The sequence below is a fragment of the Cyprinodon tularosa genome, unplaced genomic scaffold (assembly GCF_016077235.1).
Source record: "Cyprinodon tularosa strain WSP-4 unplaced genomic scaffold, ASM1607723v1 ctg1, whole genome shotgun sequence".
Lineage (NCBI taxonomy): Eukaryota > Metazoa > Chordata > Actinopteri > Cyprinodontiformes > Cyprinodontidae > Cyprinodon > Cyprinodon tularosa.
Window position 1 is genome coordinate 5396537 of NW_024037781.1, and position 21184 is coordinate 5417720.

At 37.6% G+C, this 21184-nt stretch overlaps 1 protein-coding gene across 1 annotated transcript in view; it reads left to right on the plus strand.

Moving 5' to 3' along the window:
- LOC119785700 (gamma-aminobutyric acid receptor subunit gamma-3-like) overlaps positions 1 to 21184 on the plus strand; it is a 156138-nt gene that overhangs the window by 38216 nt on the left and 96738 nt on the right. The window contains exon 3 of the mRNA XM_038288497.1: positions 12936 to 13003. Coding sequence (XP_038144425.1) covers positions 12936 to 13003 — 68 coding nt within the window. The remainder of the gene's footprint in view (positions 1 to 12935; positions 13004 to 21184) is intronic.

Sequence of the window (21184 nt, forward strand, 5' to 3'; positions counted from 1 at the left end):
CTATCTAACCATTTATTCCAAATTTCCCTGATTCTGGGGATGCCATGCTTATGTCAGATGATTTGTTTTAGTAGTTAATAGAATCGGATCACTAGGGTGAACAAACTGGTCTTAAAGGGATAGTTCAGTTTTTTTTGTCATGAAGTTGTGTGAAAAGTTGTCTTTGTATAAGATGCAATGACGTCACTTTCTATGCAAGTAACATTCTGGAGAAAAAGTAGTTCCGGTACAAGTGTACAAATGATTAAAGCTTTTAAATCTAGAAAACTATACATGTGTTTTGTTAGATTATTTTAACAACTTGACATCAATTAGCAGTATTATTTGCCCGCCATCACTCCGCCACGTAAACAGTTCCTGCGAAAAAGAAATTAAACAGCTTATCAAGGGACAGAGGAAGGATCTACCACAAGCAACAGAGGGAAGATGAGAGGGCATTCTGGAACTCGGTCAGGAGCAGCAGGAAATCTGTGAACATCCTCTCACCTTTCCACTTTTGTTTGTAGTGGATCCTATATGCTGGTCAGGCAGATTTCAAAGCGCGCAAAAGCAGGGCGTGCAGGTGGCGCAGTGGTTAGTGCGCACGACCCATGTACGGAGGCCTTGGTCCTCGACACGGTCGACCCTGGAACCAATCTGACCTTTTGTCCTCTGCTGCATGTCTCTCCCCCTCTCTTATAACCCCTCTTCTGTCAGCCTACTGTCAAAAAAACAAGCCAATAGTGCCGTAAAAACACAAAAAACAAAGCGCACAAAAGCAGATGAGAGGCAGCATTTTGCTGGTGCTAGGTCGGGGGGAGAAGTGGAGGGGAACCACAGTATATCGCACCACGGACCGGCAAGTCCACTGGTGGTTGGACCATTAAACAGTCCTTATAAGACTAAATTGAAACAGCTGTTTTAAAAGCCACGAACAAACCTTTTTTAAGACCATTCCCCACCTCACCCTTTGTCAATATAATGTTCGCTATTTTTCATTTATTTATTTCAAAAAAAAAAAAAAAAAAAAGCTGATATGAAGGACTGTGTCATATAAGTGCACCATAGTGTTATATCAGCAATGTATACACTATGTAGGGCTAGAATATAATGGTCTGGTTGTTCACATAAGTAAACAACTTTAAACTCTTTGGCCTCCTAATGACCTATGGACATTATTTCTGTTCATAGGAACTGGTTTCTGCATCCATGTGGAGTGATAATGGGCAAAAAATTGTCCTAATTAATATGGGGGTCTCTGAGATGGGAGTGGGAGGTTTTCAAATTGTTGAAATAATCTGACAAAACACATGCATAGTTTTCCAGTTTAAAAACCTTTAAATATTTGTGCCCATGTACCTACTACAACTACTGGTACTTTTTTCAGTAAGTTACCTGCTGTTTCTCAGAACAGGAGGCTTGTGACGGTAGGGTCATGTTGTATCTTGGCTAGAGACTGTGAATGTTTCGCACAACTTTTTGTCCAAGCATCTGAACTATCTCGTTAAAGTTGGTGGATATTGTGTTGGCTGTAAGTTGTTCCTAGAATTGACAGGTGGTACTCCTTTCAGCTATGAACTGGAAATAAGGTTCTAATTCTCAGACTCACCACAAGTGGACAAAACGGGCAGTAGAAATGTCTGGTTTGATTAAATCTCATTTAATAGGCGTGACATTTAGACAGTAGGATTACAATTGTGAACAAACATGAAAGCATGGATCCATCCTCCTTGTATCGATGGTGGGTGTATTTTCTTTGTGGTACAGATTTATTGCAGTGTCGAGACACAAAAAGTACTCAAAGTGCACCAAACAACAGGGGCAATTATGAAGGTAAAATGTAGTCCAATCAGATACTACGGTAGCAGGGTTTACTTTAAAAAGTGGTTGTTTTATCTTTAGGGTTACTTAAATGCCTGTTCTCTCCGCTTAAAAATAAAAAATAAAAAATGCACATGCACAACCCAGAGATCAGTGGCACAACCCTGTGCCCGCTCCCAAAAGGGAACGCCTATTAAACGTGTGTGAGAGCATGCACAAACCCATTTTTCCTCATGCACGCTCTGCATCGCTCATGCAAGCTTACTTTCCAAAAGAAGTTTTGCAATTTTTCCACCTTGTCAGACTCACCACTGGTATGTGAAAATGGGTGCGAGCACGTAGGACGGCAATTCCTAAATGTATCACCAGAATGATTGACAATTAGGAGGACCACTTGTTTTGATTATCCACCTGTAAAAAGAACATCCTCCACTTTTTTAAGACTACTTTCGTGACAAGCTTAACACTCTTTATAAAATTCAATTCAGTTTATTTATATAGAGCCAATTCACAACACATGTCATATCAAGGCACTTTACAATTCAATCAGATCATACTGTCAAATTGATTCATGCATTGACTCATTGACTCAAAGGCAATCCTTCACATTAGGTATGCTTGTAGCAACAGTGGAGAGGAAAAACTGCCTTTTAACAGGAAGAAACCTCCAGCAGAACCAGACTCGGTGTGAGCAGCCATTTGCAGAAGCAGACATACAGAAAGAAGCAGAGATACAAAAGGCAACTGTCAACCAGCTCCACAGGCGGGCCCCGTCCAGGAAACTCAAAGACAGGCAGATGAGCTCCAAACCAGCTCCCATGTCAGAGGATGAAGAAAGCACATCCAGTCAGAGAAACAGGACTACACTGAAAAACATGCAAAGCTCCATGATCTATAAACAAAGGTGTTGACGGCAGCAGCACAGATAATATATCTCTCAAGGATGGAGTCACAGCCAAACAGGAACAGACCTCAAGCTACTGTGAGCAATTTAAATACAATAGCCTTATAAAATATAAACCGTAAGTGCTGGGTCGAATAGAGTCTGGATAATAATGGAGTAAACTTTAGCTGTCTCACCTGTATATCAAGGAAAATAGTATCCACAGTAGTCTGTGATTAAATATAATGTGCCTCTGAATGGTGCAGATGGCTGGCTGGAGCTCATCCTTGAAGTGAGGTGCTTCAGAAATGCTACAGATGTGGGTCGACCAGCCTTTGGAAATAATTTTTAGCTCTGGCTTCATCCTGCCTAGTACAGCCAGATGGCTGCTTTCCATCATACACACATGGCATTTTATTTATTTAAACATTTCTTGGAGGTAGATAAAGCTGTCATGCTTAAGTCCTAACTAGATGAAGTAAATTGGTCTTATTAGCCTATAGATCGGTTAAAAATTGACTTCTTATAAGGAAGAAAATGCAATCCATTCAGAAAAAAAGTGCCTATTCAACTTTATACCTTGGCTCATATTTGTTGGCCTTACTTTTTTTTCTCCTGTATCATAGTAACCCAGATGGCTGCTGTCTGTTTCCATGGTTACAGTGTGGGGAGGTTGGCTGGAAGAGGCGGTATAATGATGCACATGTGCCAACATGTGAGCCGACTACAGCCGGAAAGTGTATCTTAAGTTTTATCTGCCTTCCTTTTACAGCCAAGCAAGAAGGGAACAAGTGTTAATGGCTGTTTGAGTGATACCTTCGGTGATAAGATCACTCACTGATGAAAGGGTGCCATTTTCTTTCTTACTTGAAGAGGGGAAACTAAAAGCATTGAAGCTTGGAGCACTTCCCAAACTGCAAGCCAAATGTTTTTAATTGCTACATTTTAATTGCTCAATCTCCTTCAATATTGCAAGAGAGTTCAGGAAATTTACACTTCATTTTTATTACATTTTAACCACAATAAATCTGTTTTGGTCACACATTTGATTTAATTTGACTATAAATATTAGTTTATTGGGCCTCTTTAAAATGCTACCTTTATAAAAGACGGATTATTTTATAATGAAGCACCTGGCGGCCTGATAATTAAAGCAGAAACATTTTGTTTTCTAATAAATGCTTCTGAACTTTTCAGATTTCAGACATCTAGAGCTGCTTATGTAATCTATAATAAGCTTTAACGATTTTCTGAATCTTTTTTTTGTAACGTTTCCTTAAACTTTAGAACATCAATAAGTGGCTAAACTGTAAAGAGCATCAGGCGATTCTACAGTTGAACTAATCGGCCATGTGAAAGAGGAGTTCAGCGACCCTTTAAAAGGTCCTCCATGGACAAATTGTTATATGAAAACCACTAAGGGGCTGCTGTACATCCCAGCTTTCTTTTGCTCCATATAAGCTATGCTTAATGTTTACCTATCACTTTAAGCTACAGAGCAAGAGTATACAATTTTTTAATATTCACATTATGAAAACAAAATGCATTTTATTTTGGATTCTGAACTTGCAGCCGCAGTCAGCTCTGCACATTCAGACTCTGCAGTATATCTGGGATCAAGGATGGCCACAGATCATTATTTAGTCTTGACGTTGACTAGGCCATCCAATAGGTTGTTTATGGTAGTTTCCCTACTGAATGGGGAACCTCTTTTTCAGTTGCCTTGAATAGCCCCTAAAAGGTTTTCTACCAGCGTTACGTGAACCGTCTTGCATTTCTAACGATTATTTTTCCACAACTGTCTTTTGAAATGGCAATATTTTTAGCACTGATGTTGCGATGATTTGCTTTAAATTATTGGGCTAGAGCCTCCCACTATCTCATGGCACAAGTAGCCTACAGTAGTTTCTGGTAATTAATTTCTTCTAAAATGCAAATAAAGTAGAGTTTCCAGAAACCCCTCCTACTCCTTGCTTATTAATTTTTAGATATAAGTTCTCTGTCAAAGAGTGTAATGGATTGCTGGTTGGAAGTCTGCAACGTTTAGGGACATCTGGATTTTTACCAAATGTTTGCTCAGTGCTCATGACTTTTCTTTAATTGCTTCAATGCTAAGGCAGTGGTCACAATAAACAGCATGAGAATAAAATTGGACATTTATCATTGTAACTATCCAATGATCTGATTTTTACATGGAACATAAATCTTAGATTAATTGATAGTTGATTTACTAGGTGAACATGCTGTGATTACTTGAAGTCAACAGGAAATTTCTTGTCAGTATCTATAAGTAAGATTTGCTGCTTGCATAGGATATATTTTAGGGATGGAACGGTTCATGAAAACCGTCCGAACCGTTCGTTTCGATTTGCGTGTGTTGCGTTCGGTTCATGCGCTGCTTCTTTGTCTCATAGGCGTTTACACTCCAGAGCAGAAGGTGGTGGTACTGCGACCAAAGCCAACCACCAGAAGAAGAAGCGAAGCCGCGTAGCCGGGTGTAGCAGAAAAAAATCAGTTGTTGTGGAAAATTGTGTGGGTATGGCGAGTAGGAAAGAACAGCAGTTGGAAGACGCGCCAGCAGCACTTTATAGGTCTGCTGTATGGGACCACTTTGCATTTAGAGTGACCTACGATGACGACGGAAAGAAAGTTGTGGATAAAAGTGCAACAGTGTGCAAGCATTGTGAAATACGTGTTGTACTATACAAGACATAATAGATTTTCCATGTACCGAACCGAAAACCGTGACCATGAAACCGTGAACCGAACCGTGGATTTTGTGAACAGTTTCACGCCTAATATATATATAAATTTTTTTAAACGTGCAGTAAAAAAAGATGCTTTTGTTCAGTAAATATACTGTATGGTCATGGTTAAAGTTCTTTGCAATACTTTAAGGCACTTAGTAAACACGATCAAATTCTGAGGCTTAACACTTTGCATTTTAAAAGTTTGAAAGTCCAGTGGCAGAAGTTCTTGTGACGACTAATGGAGGGAAAGGAAGAATGGCAAGGAATAGCCTTCCTAGTCTGATGTTTCAATATTAGACTTTTGTGCCAGTTAGCTAAAAAAAAAAAAGCTGTGTTCATCAGTGTGCTTTATACCAGAACATCCAAGGCGGAGGTTGATTATCGGTTTTGTTGTCGTCTGTTTCACCTCCCGCCACAAGGATGGCAAACTGACTGAGAGAGAAGGGTGCGAGTGGTGAGGGTCAGTTCATTCAATACGAAATAATTCAATATGAAAATTATAAAAGTTTATAGAACTCCTAGAACTATTTCTTAAAAAAAATGCATGTATTTTTATTTTGAGTTACAATCTCAACAGACTAATTGCACGGTTGACCAGGTGATTATCTCTCTGCTTATGTCTTTGTCCAAGTGCCTCATTCAGTTTCTGTAAAGGCCTTCTTTTTGTGATTAACTGTCATATTTTTAAGAAGAGAAAAACAGCTACTTTTTCTAATTATTTTTTTCTTTATTGTTACTTACACTGTTAAGATTTGTTTTCTCTCCCACTCATGACAGTTTTCCTCCTGCTCTAGTCTCTTCTTTTGTTCCGTTTCCTAATAAAATAATCCTCTTTAGTAAAACTGATACCAGCCCTATTTTTATTTTTATTTTTTTACCAAAGCACTACAAAAGTTGACACTAACATTTCCTAGCACTAACCAAACCAAAAAAAAAAAATATTAACATACCATAATATCACAGGATGGCTACCTGTATGCCAAAACAGGTTTTTGTCTTTTGTTTGAAGGATGTCACCTAAACATTCGGTTACCATTGGCTTCCATTGCGGCTAAAATGTATCATGCTGGAGCTTATCCTAACATACTATCCATACTATGACATTATATTGCGATTAATAAATTATTTCCCAGTCCTAATTCAGTTTTCACTTCAAAGCCTTTTTTTTTTATCCTGGATTCAGGAAGAAGCCTCCATCAATGATCAGATGTGACCCTTAGATCTTTAGTACCTGGGGTGGCAAACCTAGAACCTGGCAGTATGAGACATGATATAATCCTGGGGTTCTATCAAGCACTGTTGGGTTGTGGGACCCATGAGGCAGTTATCTGGTATTGTGAGGTAAACATTGCTGTAGCCCAAGTTGTTGCAAAACTTTTTGAAGGAGTATCAAGATGTGGGGAAGGACTATTGGTCAATCTGGAAGCAATTCTGGCAAACTGTCAGGTGCATCTGGACAGGGAGCAACACTTTGCAGACAAGGAGGATGCAGAGCTGCTAACCTTGACGCAGGACAAAGTCATGCAGTGAAGGGAGTACTTTGAGGAACCTCAGTGGAAGCAGATGCTGGGAACTTGGAGTTGGATCAGCTAATCATGACTTACAACATGACCTACAACAACTCATGGAAGAATTCCCTATAATAAGAGAACAATATTTACCTTTAGGAATAGTAAAATGTATTTGAATTAGAAATTTTTAATTGAAGTATGGGAGTCTGTTGGAAGATGATGATTTTTAGTAATTGTAGATGTAATTCATGCCCATGTATGACGATATGTAATTTCCTTTTATATGATACCCTAAAAAACCACTGACATAAATGGATAGCAGTAAGCTGTGAAAATCAACCAAATTCTTCAGAATTCTTGGTTTGTGTTTAAAACATGAATATATAACATAACACAACACTTCCTGTGTGTGTCGGCCTTCAGACTCTTGAAATAAAACAGTTCCCTCCAAACTATCAGCACTTTTTACTGTGAAAGTATCCAAGGTAAATGAATCTTTTATTTTAGGAGTGTAACCTCGCACTGCACACTTTGAAAATGAAGCATTCAGTTGAAGCATGTTAAATCCTTGGGAGAAAATTAAAATATGCAGGGTTTTTATTTTTTTGTTTGGTTTTGTTTTTCTTTTAATTTTTGCACAACAGGTTGGTCTTTCTTTAAGCTGTCCTCAACCTTTTCAGTACAATCACTTTATTAGTCTTTTTCCTCTTCTTAGACTTTGGTTTTATCCGATTGTAACAGGATCCAACTCATCAACCTGTGAACTGTTTCTCGAAAGGTTTCAGACCTGTTGAATAAGGCTTTGCTCTTTTCTCAGCTGTAAATTAATCCATGAAACTCTCCAATTGAGGCAATACTTACCCAGTCACTTTTACTTCTGAATCAAGAACCCTGATGCTTAACAGTGCTAGATGTTTTTCTGATATTTTATGATGACCTGGATAAAGTAAATTTTGTTTGGCCTAACCAAAGTTAAAGTTGTCCTCTAGATTTTAAGTGCACTAAAGCCAGTAGAAGGCTGAGTTGTAAGGGAAACGCTTTAGTAAGCAGCATTTTCTTAGAACAATGCTTTCTGATGGCATCACCTTCAGCAAACAGCTTGAAGACTCTGCCCTGTGGATGGCTTTTGCTTAATGCTGAGAAATAAATTATTCTCCTTCTCCAGCAGATCTGCTTTTAAACAGTCTCTAAACACAGAAGGCCTTCCTCTTGGAGGTGGATCAGACGGCCCACGGAGACCCTCGTATTCCCGGCACAGATCCTGGAAATAGAACATATGGGAGCTAAAGGCTCAGCTGGGACATGTGCATCTGCATGTACACATGAGGGTTAGCTGGGCTTGACAATGTGTAATGCATTTGTCATGCCAGCCAGGCCAAGCAGGCATGTAGGGCCCTTTCTTCTTAATAGAGCTCCACGCAGTAATTCGATAATACAGATGGGAGCTGTCAAGCTTTTCTGGAAAAAGACTGTGAGGAGGACTGGAACACACAGAGGAAGACAAAGAAATGCAATGCCCTCTGTGAATCACCGTTTTTCCATTAAGAGTGTAAAATTGAGGTTAATAGGAAGATGTTTAGGTGGATGTTTTATTGTCTGCACATATAGGAAAGAGATGCATTTCTTTTGAAGACTATTCAGATATCTCTGAGAGCAAAGCGGGCTCTTGTAATTACCAACATTTGATCAAACATGAATCTGCCTGAGCCGAGCTGACCTGCTTTTTGTACCCAACAACTAAAGCTCACATTGAAAATGAAAGAAAATAAACCATAATCGGAATCTGAAAGCTCTGAACTGCTGTGTTTCTTTCTTGTACTATTTAAGAAATAAATATCAACCAAATCCGTACTGAACATACTCTGGGGATAAACACTGTCATCATCTGCACTCATAAGCTATTGTGGAGTATATTTAGGTTTATTCCCTAAAGGTTGTCCTAGTTTCCATATGTGTAAACGTGCTTTGTGATGTATAAGATCAGCTTTGCACCATATGTTTCATGTTTAGAAGTCTCCCACATGCATTTTGCATAATTCTCCGGTTAACATGTATCAGAGGAGGGATGCTGAATCTCTATAATCCAATAATTTTCTCTAAATTGTTTCCTAGACAATCCAAAATCTATCAATGGTGCATATCTGTGTTTTAGAGCTGGCTGCATTTCCGGGGGTTTCCAAGCACATGCTTAAATGCATCCAAGTTGCAGAATAAGATTGTGGCCCCTTAAATATTAGTATTTTTATATCAACAAACAAGTTTAAGGGTCAGGAATAAAGATACAAAGATATATCTAAAGCAGCATCTAAAGCTTTCGGCATCTCTGTACTTTGTTCAATCTGTCATCTCAAAAAAAGAGCAGATTTTAAACGGTTAGATTAGACGAGGGTTTTCTTTTCTGCATTGAATTCAAACTGTACATTTTGCATTTCATTAAAGAGAAAAGACCACATTTTAATGGTGCATTGTCCAGTCAGTGGAGCAGAACATTCAGCTGGAATTGAACCAACAACTCCCAGCAAGCCTCCACCAACAGACCCCTGGGGTTTAAGTGAGCTGGTGTGTGCATGCATTTCAGCTTCACTAGTTGGAACCTCACATCAGAGACAAATATTACAGGACTCTGTTTAAAAAAGTATATATATAATAAAATCCTGAGGCTATTACCGACACAGAGCTACTGAAATGACACCAGTACAGGTTATTAATACATCATTTTGCTCATTCTGTGACATGCAATCTGCCATCTTGTTTGTGCTGACGGCACTGCTACATATAAGCTTGGGTACACTCAAAGGACTGCAGTCTGAGACGATGTCTACAAACAAGTAAATAGAAAAAAGAGGAAGTTGCGCCTCAAGACTCAAATTAATAGATAAGCTTTTGGTGACAGTTTTACGAATTTGCCAGCCTGTGGGCCGATTGATTTGTTAAAGAAACCTCAGGGCCAGAAGTTTCTATCAAACCTTTCCTGACTCTCACAATTACATGACAGCTTGATCCCAGACGGTTTCATTCCAGGTGTCTGGCTGATAAAGGGTTAGATTGGAAATCAATCGGTTACGATCGTGATAGCCCAGTGCTCGTCTCTTTTCAGTTATGTTCTTAAAATATGAATCTAAATGACTGCTTGTGTTCCAGGATACATTTTTTTTTTTTGTTTACTGATGGGGGAAATATTTGGTTTCAGACTCAATAATCCTCACTTCTTTAAAGCTCTTCTACTTTCTTATAAGGACTTAGGGAAGCTGATCAGTTTGCGAGATTGGTTAATATTTTTGCATATGACAAACACAATCCCATCAACCTCATTAAAGCCAGATGTCAGTCCATCATAGAAGGAAATAAAAGACCAGCAAAGATGCTACCTCTACAAGGAAAACTAGCTAAGGGCTAACTTCTTGTCTTGCTACAAATGTTGAAATTTCTTTAAAAAATTTGTCAGTTTAAGTTTGAAGAACTGCAGTGCGTTTTATCAGATATGAAGTCATGCAAATAAAGTGTGTGCATTATTTAAAGTATGTCACTCTATTATTCAGTGACTCGCAAAAGTGTATGTACACCCTTGCTTCAATGCCTGTATGGGTTGTGATTTTTTTACTTTGATTGCGGTCTATCATGCTAAATCTTGAATTCTTCCCTCTTACAAAGGTTTTCCAACTCTGATGTGAGGAATTTTATTGTCCGGATATCTTTTACGACTTCAGCTAGACCTTTATACTACATGAATTGTCTTTTAAATCATCCTGTATTTGATATGTTTTTATAACTCTGGAAATATTTGTCTCCTTATGACTGAATCGTTGGTACTGTAGGCTATGATGCTTATCTTAACCATTTCTATTCTTCTGCAAACTCTTGCCTAAGCTGATAAATGCCAATTTGAGTTTAAGATCTACACAAAAGTCAAATTTTTTTATATATGAATTCACCATATTTGATATGATTGTGAACGAACACGGCTCAAAGGAACGCCAACTTCAAATATTAGAAAATATTTGTTTGAAATGTTTTTTTTTTTTTTTTTACTATCTGTGTTTGCCACCCTACAGTATGTTTGTTGGGATGAAGGGTATAAACTTCACTATGAGCACCTTAAATTCACCTTATTTCCTTTTCCAATCCTGACACTCGTCAAATCACATCAAGTTTAACTTTCAGTAATCAATCTGAACACCTCCAAGCGGTCATAAGGCAAGCTCTACGAAAATAGAAAAAAAAAAATGTCTGCTACTTTGTGGCAAGCATGCTACTTTTGTGCCTTTAGAATGAAATCTGAGAAATGCATACATTTTTAGCAGATTTGCAGAGTGAAATCTGTATGTATAATCAAGTCGGGACTGTCAAGCCGCAGAATTTGATTTGTCAAAGAAATCTGGTGCAGCCTGCCAGGTAGTGAAAGGCAATAATGAGGCAAATTATATCCATAATTTTGTATCAACTGCAATTTAATTAAGGTTACATATTAATATGGCTGGTGTATCATTGTATTTCCCCATCCTTTTGCAGCATTAACACATGGTACAATTGTAGAACCAGAATGGCGGTTATGTTATACATTGAACAACATTAGGCCTGGAGTTACAGGACCCACCTCATGCCATTCTCTAGATACTAAATAAAAGATAGGACTGCTTTGTTTCAGAATCAGATGAGGACAGACCAGTATGTATGGGTTAAACAGAAAACCCTGGAATAATGCATAAATCATGGTGAATTTTTCATGAAGACAGAAGCTGTCCCTCCATTCAGAAATCTTCTTCTGTCCTAACATCGGCTTGTTTCCTACTGCTCCTATCAAATTTCATCTTCAGAATAAACAAGTCAAATGCTGGTGACTAAATTTATCCATGATCCTAGGAACCGAATGGAAATGACATTACCTGCCATGGCAACTCTGGAAGTGCTTCAGGAATCGGTGTTACGTCTCTGATTTCTGAAGTGTAAATCTTTCTTCTCTGGGTAGATTGATGCCTTTGTCGTCCTCCAAAAGGAAATAAACTGGTTTTATTAGCCAAGGTGACACTGAATGATGAAAGTGTGTTTTTTTTGTTTTTTTTACTCGATTATTTATGCTTTTGTATTTTGGTTACATAAAAGCCTCAGGCCAGAAAGACGGACTGCTATACATCACAATGCCTCATAAAAATATTCATGTTTTATCCCCCTCTATTAAACAAAAATGCTGCCCAATCTCACTTTGTATGTCTAAATAATTATAATATATTTATGTCTGGACTTGTACTGGGGCCAATCTGCTACACATAAATACTCCAATCTAAACCATCCAGTCCTAATTTTAACTGTATTTTATGTTCTGCTCTAAGCTTAATTTTACCACAGTCTCAAGTGGTTTGCAATGGTTTCCCTGTTTCATTTTGATTGTCCTTTATTTCCTGCCTTTATCTAGCCACCAGCAGTGGAAAAGCATCCCCACAGCATGATGCTGCTCCTACTGTACCATGTTTCAGTATAGGGGGTTGTATGTTTACTATGCTCTGCAGTTTTAATTTCTTCCATAATTTTCCATGTAGGTTGACTTTTGTTATGACTACAGCTCAGTTATTCATATATTTACTTTATCCCCTGTATGGTTTTAGCTGCCTTTTTAGAGAAGATTCTTTTATGGTGGTGTTTTGCATTGGTTTTATTTCTTGATGTTTTGCTTTTATTGAAGTCTGATCAAATGGTCACAATGCCAGCAGATTCCAGATTTCCAGAATTACCTTTGACCTGTTGGCTGCTCCTCCCAATAATGCTCTCCTCTTCTGGCCTGTCTTTGTAGGCAGTCAGCCAAATTTTGGACATGGGCCTCCTTTACATGTTCAGTTTTATTAAAGTTGGAAGAAATATATATATTTCCCAAAATTTCAATAAGATGCAATCAGCTTTCTAGCTGTTAAGTTACTAAATGTGGAATAGTGAAAGGTTTTTTTCTGTTTGCAAGGCTCTGCACTGGATGCTCATATTCCCTCCCTCTGTCTGTTGCAGAGAAACCGACACTCATTGATGTGGGCATATACGTCAACAGCATTGGGCCCGTGTCATCCATCGATATGGTGAGTTGGGTCTTATCCTTCTCCCTCATTGCCTCCTCCATCCGCACACCCACAGGTTTGTCTGTAACCTGACACCAGAGTATCATCAAACATGAGCACTGTCATTTCTCATGCTGCATTTGGAGGTCATCCGTATCGCCACAGATGTTTTTGTCGCAGTGTGAGCCAAGAAAGACAGGTGTGGGTTGCTGTTTTCTTTTTTTTTTTTTTTTTGCTTGATCAGCTATGATCAAGACAGGAAGATGGTAAAAAAAACCAACCAGTTTTAATCCTTCTACTGATAAATGACCATTTTTAGTACTTGCATCTTTAAGTCATAAGAATACAAAGAGCATGAAGTTTACATTGGAGAATAAGGTTCTTTAGCAAAATGATTGGGATGAAGGAATGGAGGCATTGACAAAATGAAATGCTGAAAGCATAATTTGCAGAGGAAAAAAGCTGGTGTTTAAATCATTAGCAGTTTGTTCAACAGCCTTTCATAGCTGATTATGCAAAAATCTGTTCAGTCACTCTCAAAACATTAAAGTACGATTTTTATCGTCCACATCAGGATAATTCCTTCTCTGAACATAAATGTGTGGTTTTGCACAAATTGGCTTAGCAAGGCTGTGTGAGGAAATATCCAGATGTTAAATTGTTGCTATTACTTGGCCACTTAAAATGAATTGAAAACTTGAGATCTTTTCAAGTCTGGATGGGCTTTAAACTCATAAAATATTAGATATGTACTTTTTAGAGTAAAGGGCTCAATTATTTAAGATTTTATGTTTGTTATAAAATGGGAATCGGGTTTAGCAAGCAATGCTATAAACATTTGTGAACCGACATGCCTATTTATTCCACCACATTACTGTGATGGGATGCCAAGTGTCCAGTTGTGAGTTTACTTTCTTCCAAATATTCCACTGTCAACTGTCAGTCCTACTATAACAAACGATTGTACACAATGGATATGATTGGGAAGGACAGTGACTGAACCTTGGGGTGATGTGCCACGTAAACTGAGTTCAGAGGACACCAACTGTCTGCAGAGTCTATTGCTAGAGACCTAGCTGCAAGTAGCTTTCAGATTACTTCAACAGTGTGTAGAGAGTTTCCATGCCCAACCACCTGTGCTCAAGCATCACATGACCAGGTGCATTGCAAAGACAGTGGTGTATAGCATGCGATGACAAGGCTGTCGAGAAGGGAAGCCACATTTTCTAGATTGATGAATAGAGTTTCTCCATCCATGGATCTGATGGAGTAACCTTGATTTGGCTGTTGTCACGAGTAGAGTAACTAACTGAATGAACTGGGCCAAGTGTAAAGCCTGGGGGGTTATTTTCTGGGCTTATTCTAATGGAATAAATCTATTAACTCTGGTTGAAATTAGTACTTTTTCTTTCTTTTTACTCTCTTATGCCAACATGGGGAGATTTATTTGCACAAATAAATAGTTGTCTTGTCAACAAATGAATCTCAGAATCTCTGATGCATTGTACAATATCACTCGCTTTTCCTTTTCCAAATTGTACTTATGTATTATAGCCAGTAAGCTTGTTTTAAACATCCCACTGTTCCAGACACCCTCCTTTTTCCATTGGAATTTGCAACAGATTAAAATGACCAGGCTCCAAGTGATTAGTTGTTTACCCTCACTGCACCCCACACACATTAATAGTCGGTTGGCTGGTTAAACTTCAGCTACAACCATTCTTTGATCTTATCAAGGCCAGCTGTAGTGCTTGCATGCCATTCCGCCTTTGTCCAAAACAATTCCTCATTCTTGAAAATTAAATCCTACATGCGTAATCACTCATAACAGTTTCACAGTAAATTCCACAGTGCTAAGATGGAGTATGAAAGTACATTGACTCTTTTAGAGTTATTACAACAACTAGAGTAAAATGTACACTACTTAAAGTTCTAATTTAACACCCGAGTGGGACCAAATGCACTCTTAAAGTGTAACTTTAACACTGCAAAGTTTACCATGTAGATGGAAATAATCTCTATCAAAATTTTTGATGAGATGAGGTTGATCATGAAGCTCCAGTAAAAGGACTTTTGAAAGCTATAAGAGATGTTGGACATGTCCATTTTACTAACTTTGTTGGAACAATATTGAGATGGCCACATCTTCCAATGCAACTGTACAGCAGTGTGCAAAGCAAGGTTCAGAAAGACAAGACTGAGAGTATTTAGTTTGGATGAATATGAGTTGCCTCCTGAGTTCTGACCTCAGCCTGGTAGAACATCTTTGAGGGGACCTGGAGAGGAGAGTGAGAGCCAGGCCTTTTCATCCAACATTGGTCTATGGCCTTACAAATGCCATAGACCAGGGGTCACTAATAGGCAGAACCCGGTCCGGATCCAGACAGAGGTGATGTCTCATGTGGACCAAAACTGATAACTGATGACCTGACATTAATTAATATAACTGAAACTATTGAGATACAGATGGCACGACACAGTCTCCTTTGTTAAAAACTGAATCAACTACAATTTAACAGTAGAATTCATAGTTACTTTGCCAATTCAGTTCAATTCAGTTTATTTATATAGCGCCAAATTCACAACACATGTCATCTCAAGGCACTTTACAGTTCAACCAGATCATACAGTCAAATTGATACAAAGTTTTCTATCTAAGGACACTTAGATTCTGCCAGATTTGCAGAATCAATGTGTCACAGAAATAGAACCAGTGTTACGACATGAAGGTGGCTATATTATTCAAGACAAGCCAACACATCATACTGCAAACCTAAAGAAATTATTTTAAAGATGAGAGACATTCAATTGTCTCATAAGGGTTACAAAGTTAGTTTTGTGGCTTTGAAATTCTAGCAAAACGCAATGAGAGCCATTATATGCAAATGGAGAAGAGACCCAACAATGGTCAACCATCGTGGAAGCACAATGACCAGAAGCTCACCAAAAGATTTAAAGGGATCCAGTAAAAGTAAGATGCAATTGGGATGTATTTTGCCTTAAAGAGGCCAGTGAGGCTCAGATTTAATTTAATATACCTAAATTAAATATCCAGCATTAAGGAGTGGGCAACAACTGATTCACAGCAATGTAAAAGATAGTTAGTTATTGGAAGGTAAATCGTCTTTGCCTCATTCTAGCAATAACTTACATATTCCCCATAACGAGAGAAATATTTAGAGTTTAGAACAGCTTCCAAGATTTTTCGATTTCCAATGTTATGTTAGGAAATAGAAAATCTTGCAGCATGACTTTGTGCAAGATCATACAGCCAGCATTCTGTGAGGAGAGTGTAAAGTAAAAATCTTTAAAGACCAGTTTTTGGAGAACTGCAGGAAAGGTTGGCATCTTTGGGTCACACCCTCCATATAAACATCTAAAGGTGCATTTTGGCTAAAAGCCAGAATGTTTGTTTATATTTTCATCATCTGGCTTGAAATGGAGCAATTTGTGTCAAGTGCGTCAGACTATGACTCATCAGGTCACTATCTGATGCGACTGTTGTTCATAGATGCCTTGTTTGCCCATTGAGAAAAGTAAGATATCATCATTTGTTTTTAACTGAAGAAAATTCACTATAAAAGATGGATATGTGTGAAATGTCTTATGCCTAATGAGAAGTATGGCAGATGATCTGTGATGCTGTTTGTGTCGCTTCTCTCTGTGTTATGAGAACTTACCCTTGAAGTACCAGGTGTTTTAAACCCAGATTGAAATAAAAGATCTCCTTTTATCTATGTTCAAACCTTGTGAAATGTTGCAGGCAAGGACTTTGTGGTGTCATATGGAAAGTATTGTGATAAAGTATTACCAGAATTTCCATAAAGTATGTTTTAGCCAACCATATGAAGTCTGACTTCAAACTTAAACATGTCCAAGCTGGAGAAGTTGTTATAAAGAATAATTTCTGAGGGACTTGAGTTGTCCTCATAAAGTGTGTACTCTTACTTGCAGTTCATTAACTTGATTTTCTTCCCAATACTCTGAAAAGCCAGCAGACTTTCTGATGGACACTAAAATCTGCAGTCACTGTAGATCTAGGTTTCTGGACCCCCTATTATGATTACTGATCCGCTGCAGAAAATGGCCTCTTTTCCACTCTTCTCTTTTTCTCCGCTGCCCCGCTTGACAGGGTTTGTGCTTCTCGTTCGGAACAAGCGCAGCTGATTATTGAAGCACTAAAAACTGAGGCAGCAAACACAAGATGAACCTTTGTCAGAAAATTCCTCTGTCGCTTGACTCTGATACCAAAGAGAAGAATGTAGCCCGAACATAATAAAAGATGATGCAAAAGTGAAACCTAACTGCTCCTCTGTTTACTCCAGGACAGGAGGTCATCTCCGCCAGCAACAGAAACCCTACATGACTCCTCATATAACTGCAATAACCAGTTTTCCCTTTGGGTTTAATAACATATGATTCAGTTCAATAAAGCTGTGAAGAATATTACATCCTGCGACTGCATCATTTAAAAAATGTTTGTATTTATTTCACTTCAATTTAAGCTGCCTTTGCAAGATGGGTTATTATGTTTGAAGTCTGAGTGGGTTACTTGTAGTTTAAGAACCCTCAAATGTTGATAACCAACTAATCTAAAGAGTCTCATGCTACTTCTAAATTGTTTTGATGAATAGCAATTGAAAAATTTAAGCAGCCTTTTGTAAAGTTACTTTTATGAATAATTTAGATGATCTAAAATGGCTTATTGAGAAAGTATGAAATGTATTGGTCAGATGGAGCCTGATCCACAAAAGCCCTCACTGAGAGCAATTTAGCACAGCACCCTATCCTGCCAGGCCTGTATTTAAAGGAGAGGGAACACAATCATTTTGCTGGGAAAAACTAAAATTATCGGTCAATGAGATAATGAAAAATATTTAATTCTCAAAAAAATTACTGGCAGACTGTTTCATACCTTGCTACTAAATAGTTGTAACGACAGAAAAGGAAACTGGATCTAGAGCAACATGTAGGTATGAATATAATGTTGATGAATGAGAAATAAACTTCAATTTTACTAATATTTCAATCAGGTCAAGGATTTTACAACACCAAAGAATCTCAATCATTGCTCAAACATAGAAGCATTTTCAATTTAATGAGACTGTTGACAACTGTTTTCCATCACTCTTATCCCAAGCGGGGTCATGAGGGGTGCTGGTGCCTATCTCCAGCGGTCTATGGGCGAGAGGCGGGGTACACCTTGGACAGGACGCCAGTCTATTGCAGGGCAACACAGAGACAAACAGGACATACAACCAATTATGCAAACACTCACACCGAAGGAGAATTTAGAGGAGCCAATTTACTTAACAGTCATGTTTTGGACTGTGGGAGGAAGCTGTAGTACCCGGAGAGAACCCACGTATGCTCAGGGAGAACATGCAGAAAGACCCCGGGCTGGGAATCGAACCCTTTTGCTGCAAGGCACCAGTGCTTGTCAATGAACATACTGTTATTGGCAGAGGTATCCATAGTATTTATATTTTATTCTGAAATAGAAGCCCAGATACCTATCTACAAAAACTTCAGGAGTAAAATTACTGATTTAACTCCTTCACTGAAGTAAAATTTAAACTTTTAACTTTGAAAACTAAATAACTTTTAAAAACCCTTCATATAAAACCAGTTCTATGAACAGAAAATATGCTTTCCTATAGGGCTGAAAACTCGAATTAATCGTCAGTATTGGATTATTAAAATAATTTGGCATTTATTTGCATTTGAGATAAAAACAAAAAAAAACTTTTTTGTCTGACAATATACTCTATCCAGCATACCTCAAGTAGAAAAGCTTTAGTTTCATTTATCATTACAATCGATTGTTCAAAAAAATAATCTAGAGTTTACTGCTTGTAAATAAACCATTACACACACTCTTGGTCTAGTTTTCTTTTTAAATTCAAATTTCAGACAGGATCCAGTATATTGAACTGATGCCCTGGATGAGTAGCTAAAGGCGTTTAGAGCTCTGATATTAAAAAATTAAAGCTGCAGAAAAAAACTGAAGTAGAACTTAAAACATAATAATGAACATGTAAATATAAATTCTAATAAAGGTGGAATAGATGGGGAAAGTTTACGATCTCAGAATTCGATCCATTGTCTGCAATGTTTACCAGGCCTGTCTTCATTTATGCTGCCATCACTATTTTTTCTTTAAGCTAACTGGGCTCCAACTGATCAGATTTCTTTACGCTTTGATTTTACCTGGTTCATTGCAACTATTACATGTCATTCGCAATATTTTCATAGTAACAAGCCAGTAATGAGAAGGCAAGTAGAAAGTACAAATATTTATATATAATGTAGTGAGTAAAACATCAGAACAAAAACACATTTAAGTACATTACCAAAGTATCTATAAAGAGTTAATCAACCCCTCTTCTGGTGAAATCAGCCTGTATTTGAAACGTTTCCGGGTCTCACCTATTTTTGCAAAACCCAGTTGCACCAGAAAAGTAATCCCAGAGCATGATGCTGCTGGCATGTTGTTCTTTTTACTGGTTCATTGATTTTAGTTTAATTTTTATACCAAATTAACCTTTTGTAACTGTGGCCCAATTTTCAGTCTGAGTTTGATTAAATCGTAACGCGATCTCTCGCTAGATTTCAGAATACTTTATCCAGGCTTTAGTGTTTTCAATGTGGAAGAAAGTTGTTCCATAAAGAACACACCCTTGATATTTTAGAAGTCTTTGCAGCATCTGCTTTCAGTCTTTTAGTAGTGCATCTGATCAGTTTCTGTCCTTCATTGTCATACCATTTAGAGAAACATCCTTTTTTATACATTGTAGCCCCCTATGACAATTAAATGTTTTGCATGAACTTATGTTAATATCAAAACTTAATTTTCCTGTACTGTGAATACTGTAGTATTCTTCTCTTCGTTTAACATTAAATCATTTAGCTGAATCTATAGTTTACAATTTATAAAAAGGCTCATAAAATGACAACCTATCAGTTTTATTAACAATCATTAAGAAAGCATAATGCTGAAGCTGGATGAAAAGATGCATAGCAAAGTATTGGCTGGAAGGGACTTATTTTTATACAGATAGGCTACTGTAGCTTTACTTTTTTTTTTTTTTTTTTTTGCATATCTCCCAAACTATTTTTGAATATTTGAATGGTACCAAATGCAATATAATTTTGTTTTTTTGTTAAACTCCACAAAAACGTAAATTTAGACGGCATGTAAACAACTTAAAGATCCAAAAAATGAGTTGAGAACAGCTCTAATATGCTGTAATACCACTTTGTGAGTGCTCTATGCTTTGTATATAACATATTAAGATGAAATTAGAAACATGAGCAGACAGGATCTGCAGCAAATCAATTTAAAACAAAGATGAGTGGAAAAACAGGACTTACAGTATCGCTCCCTCTTATTGATTTTTGATGCCAATGATCCTAAACATGAACGAGACAGAGTACTGGTTAATGTAGTGGAAACAAACAGTTTCTCCTAGTTTTCAACAGAAATGCTCTCATTTTAACTCTAATTCTGTTTCTATAGTATCCTTTCTTCTTCAATGCCTTTTCTGCAATGAAACCTCTACTGGTCATTACTCAAGCTGCAGACTGCAGGATCAGGGTGCTACTTTGCACCCTTCAGGCATGAACCTGACTATTATGACATGGCTGCACACAAAACAAATCCATCAACAGGCATTAGATTCTTGCAGATGTAAATGTATTATCTAAACTACAGGTTTTAATGTGTATATGCATCTCAACTTCCTGTCCATGAGCAAGTCATTTAACCGCACAGTCTTGAATGGTTTCCATGGGTATCTAGGCATTTTTCAAACTATGTATTCCAGATACTATTTCTTTTCTTCTTTTTTTTTGTCATGAAGTCTCCATATGTTTTTCCTGTCAGTTTACATTTTATGAAAAAAAAAATTCTGAAAACAAATTGACAGAAGTTTGATCAAAACTTGCTTTTATTTTTTTTTATTTTTTCCTTTTTTTGTTCAACCCAGTTCACAGCTCCTCTAAATCATAGCCATGGAATATGTGTGCAAATCAAATTCGCATGCCCAGCCTATGTAAACGGTGCATAAACTGTATATGACACAATATGTTAAGCTGGTTGAATTACACATTGAGCTGGTTGACGGGTTAAGAGTTCATTTTTAGGCATTAAAACTAACAGGCTAACTTCACTGTGGACAATGGAAGTCCAAGTAGTGCATT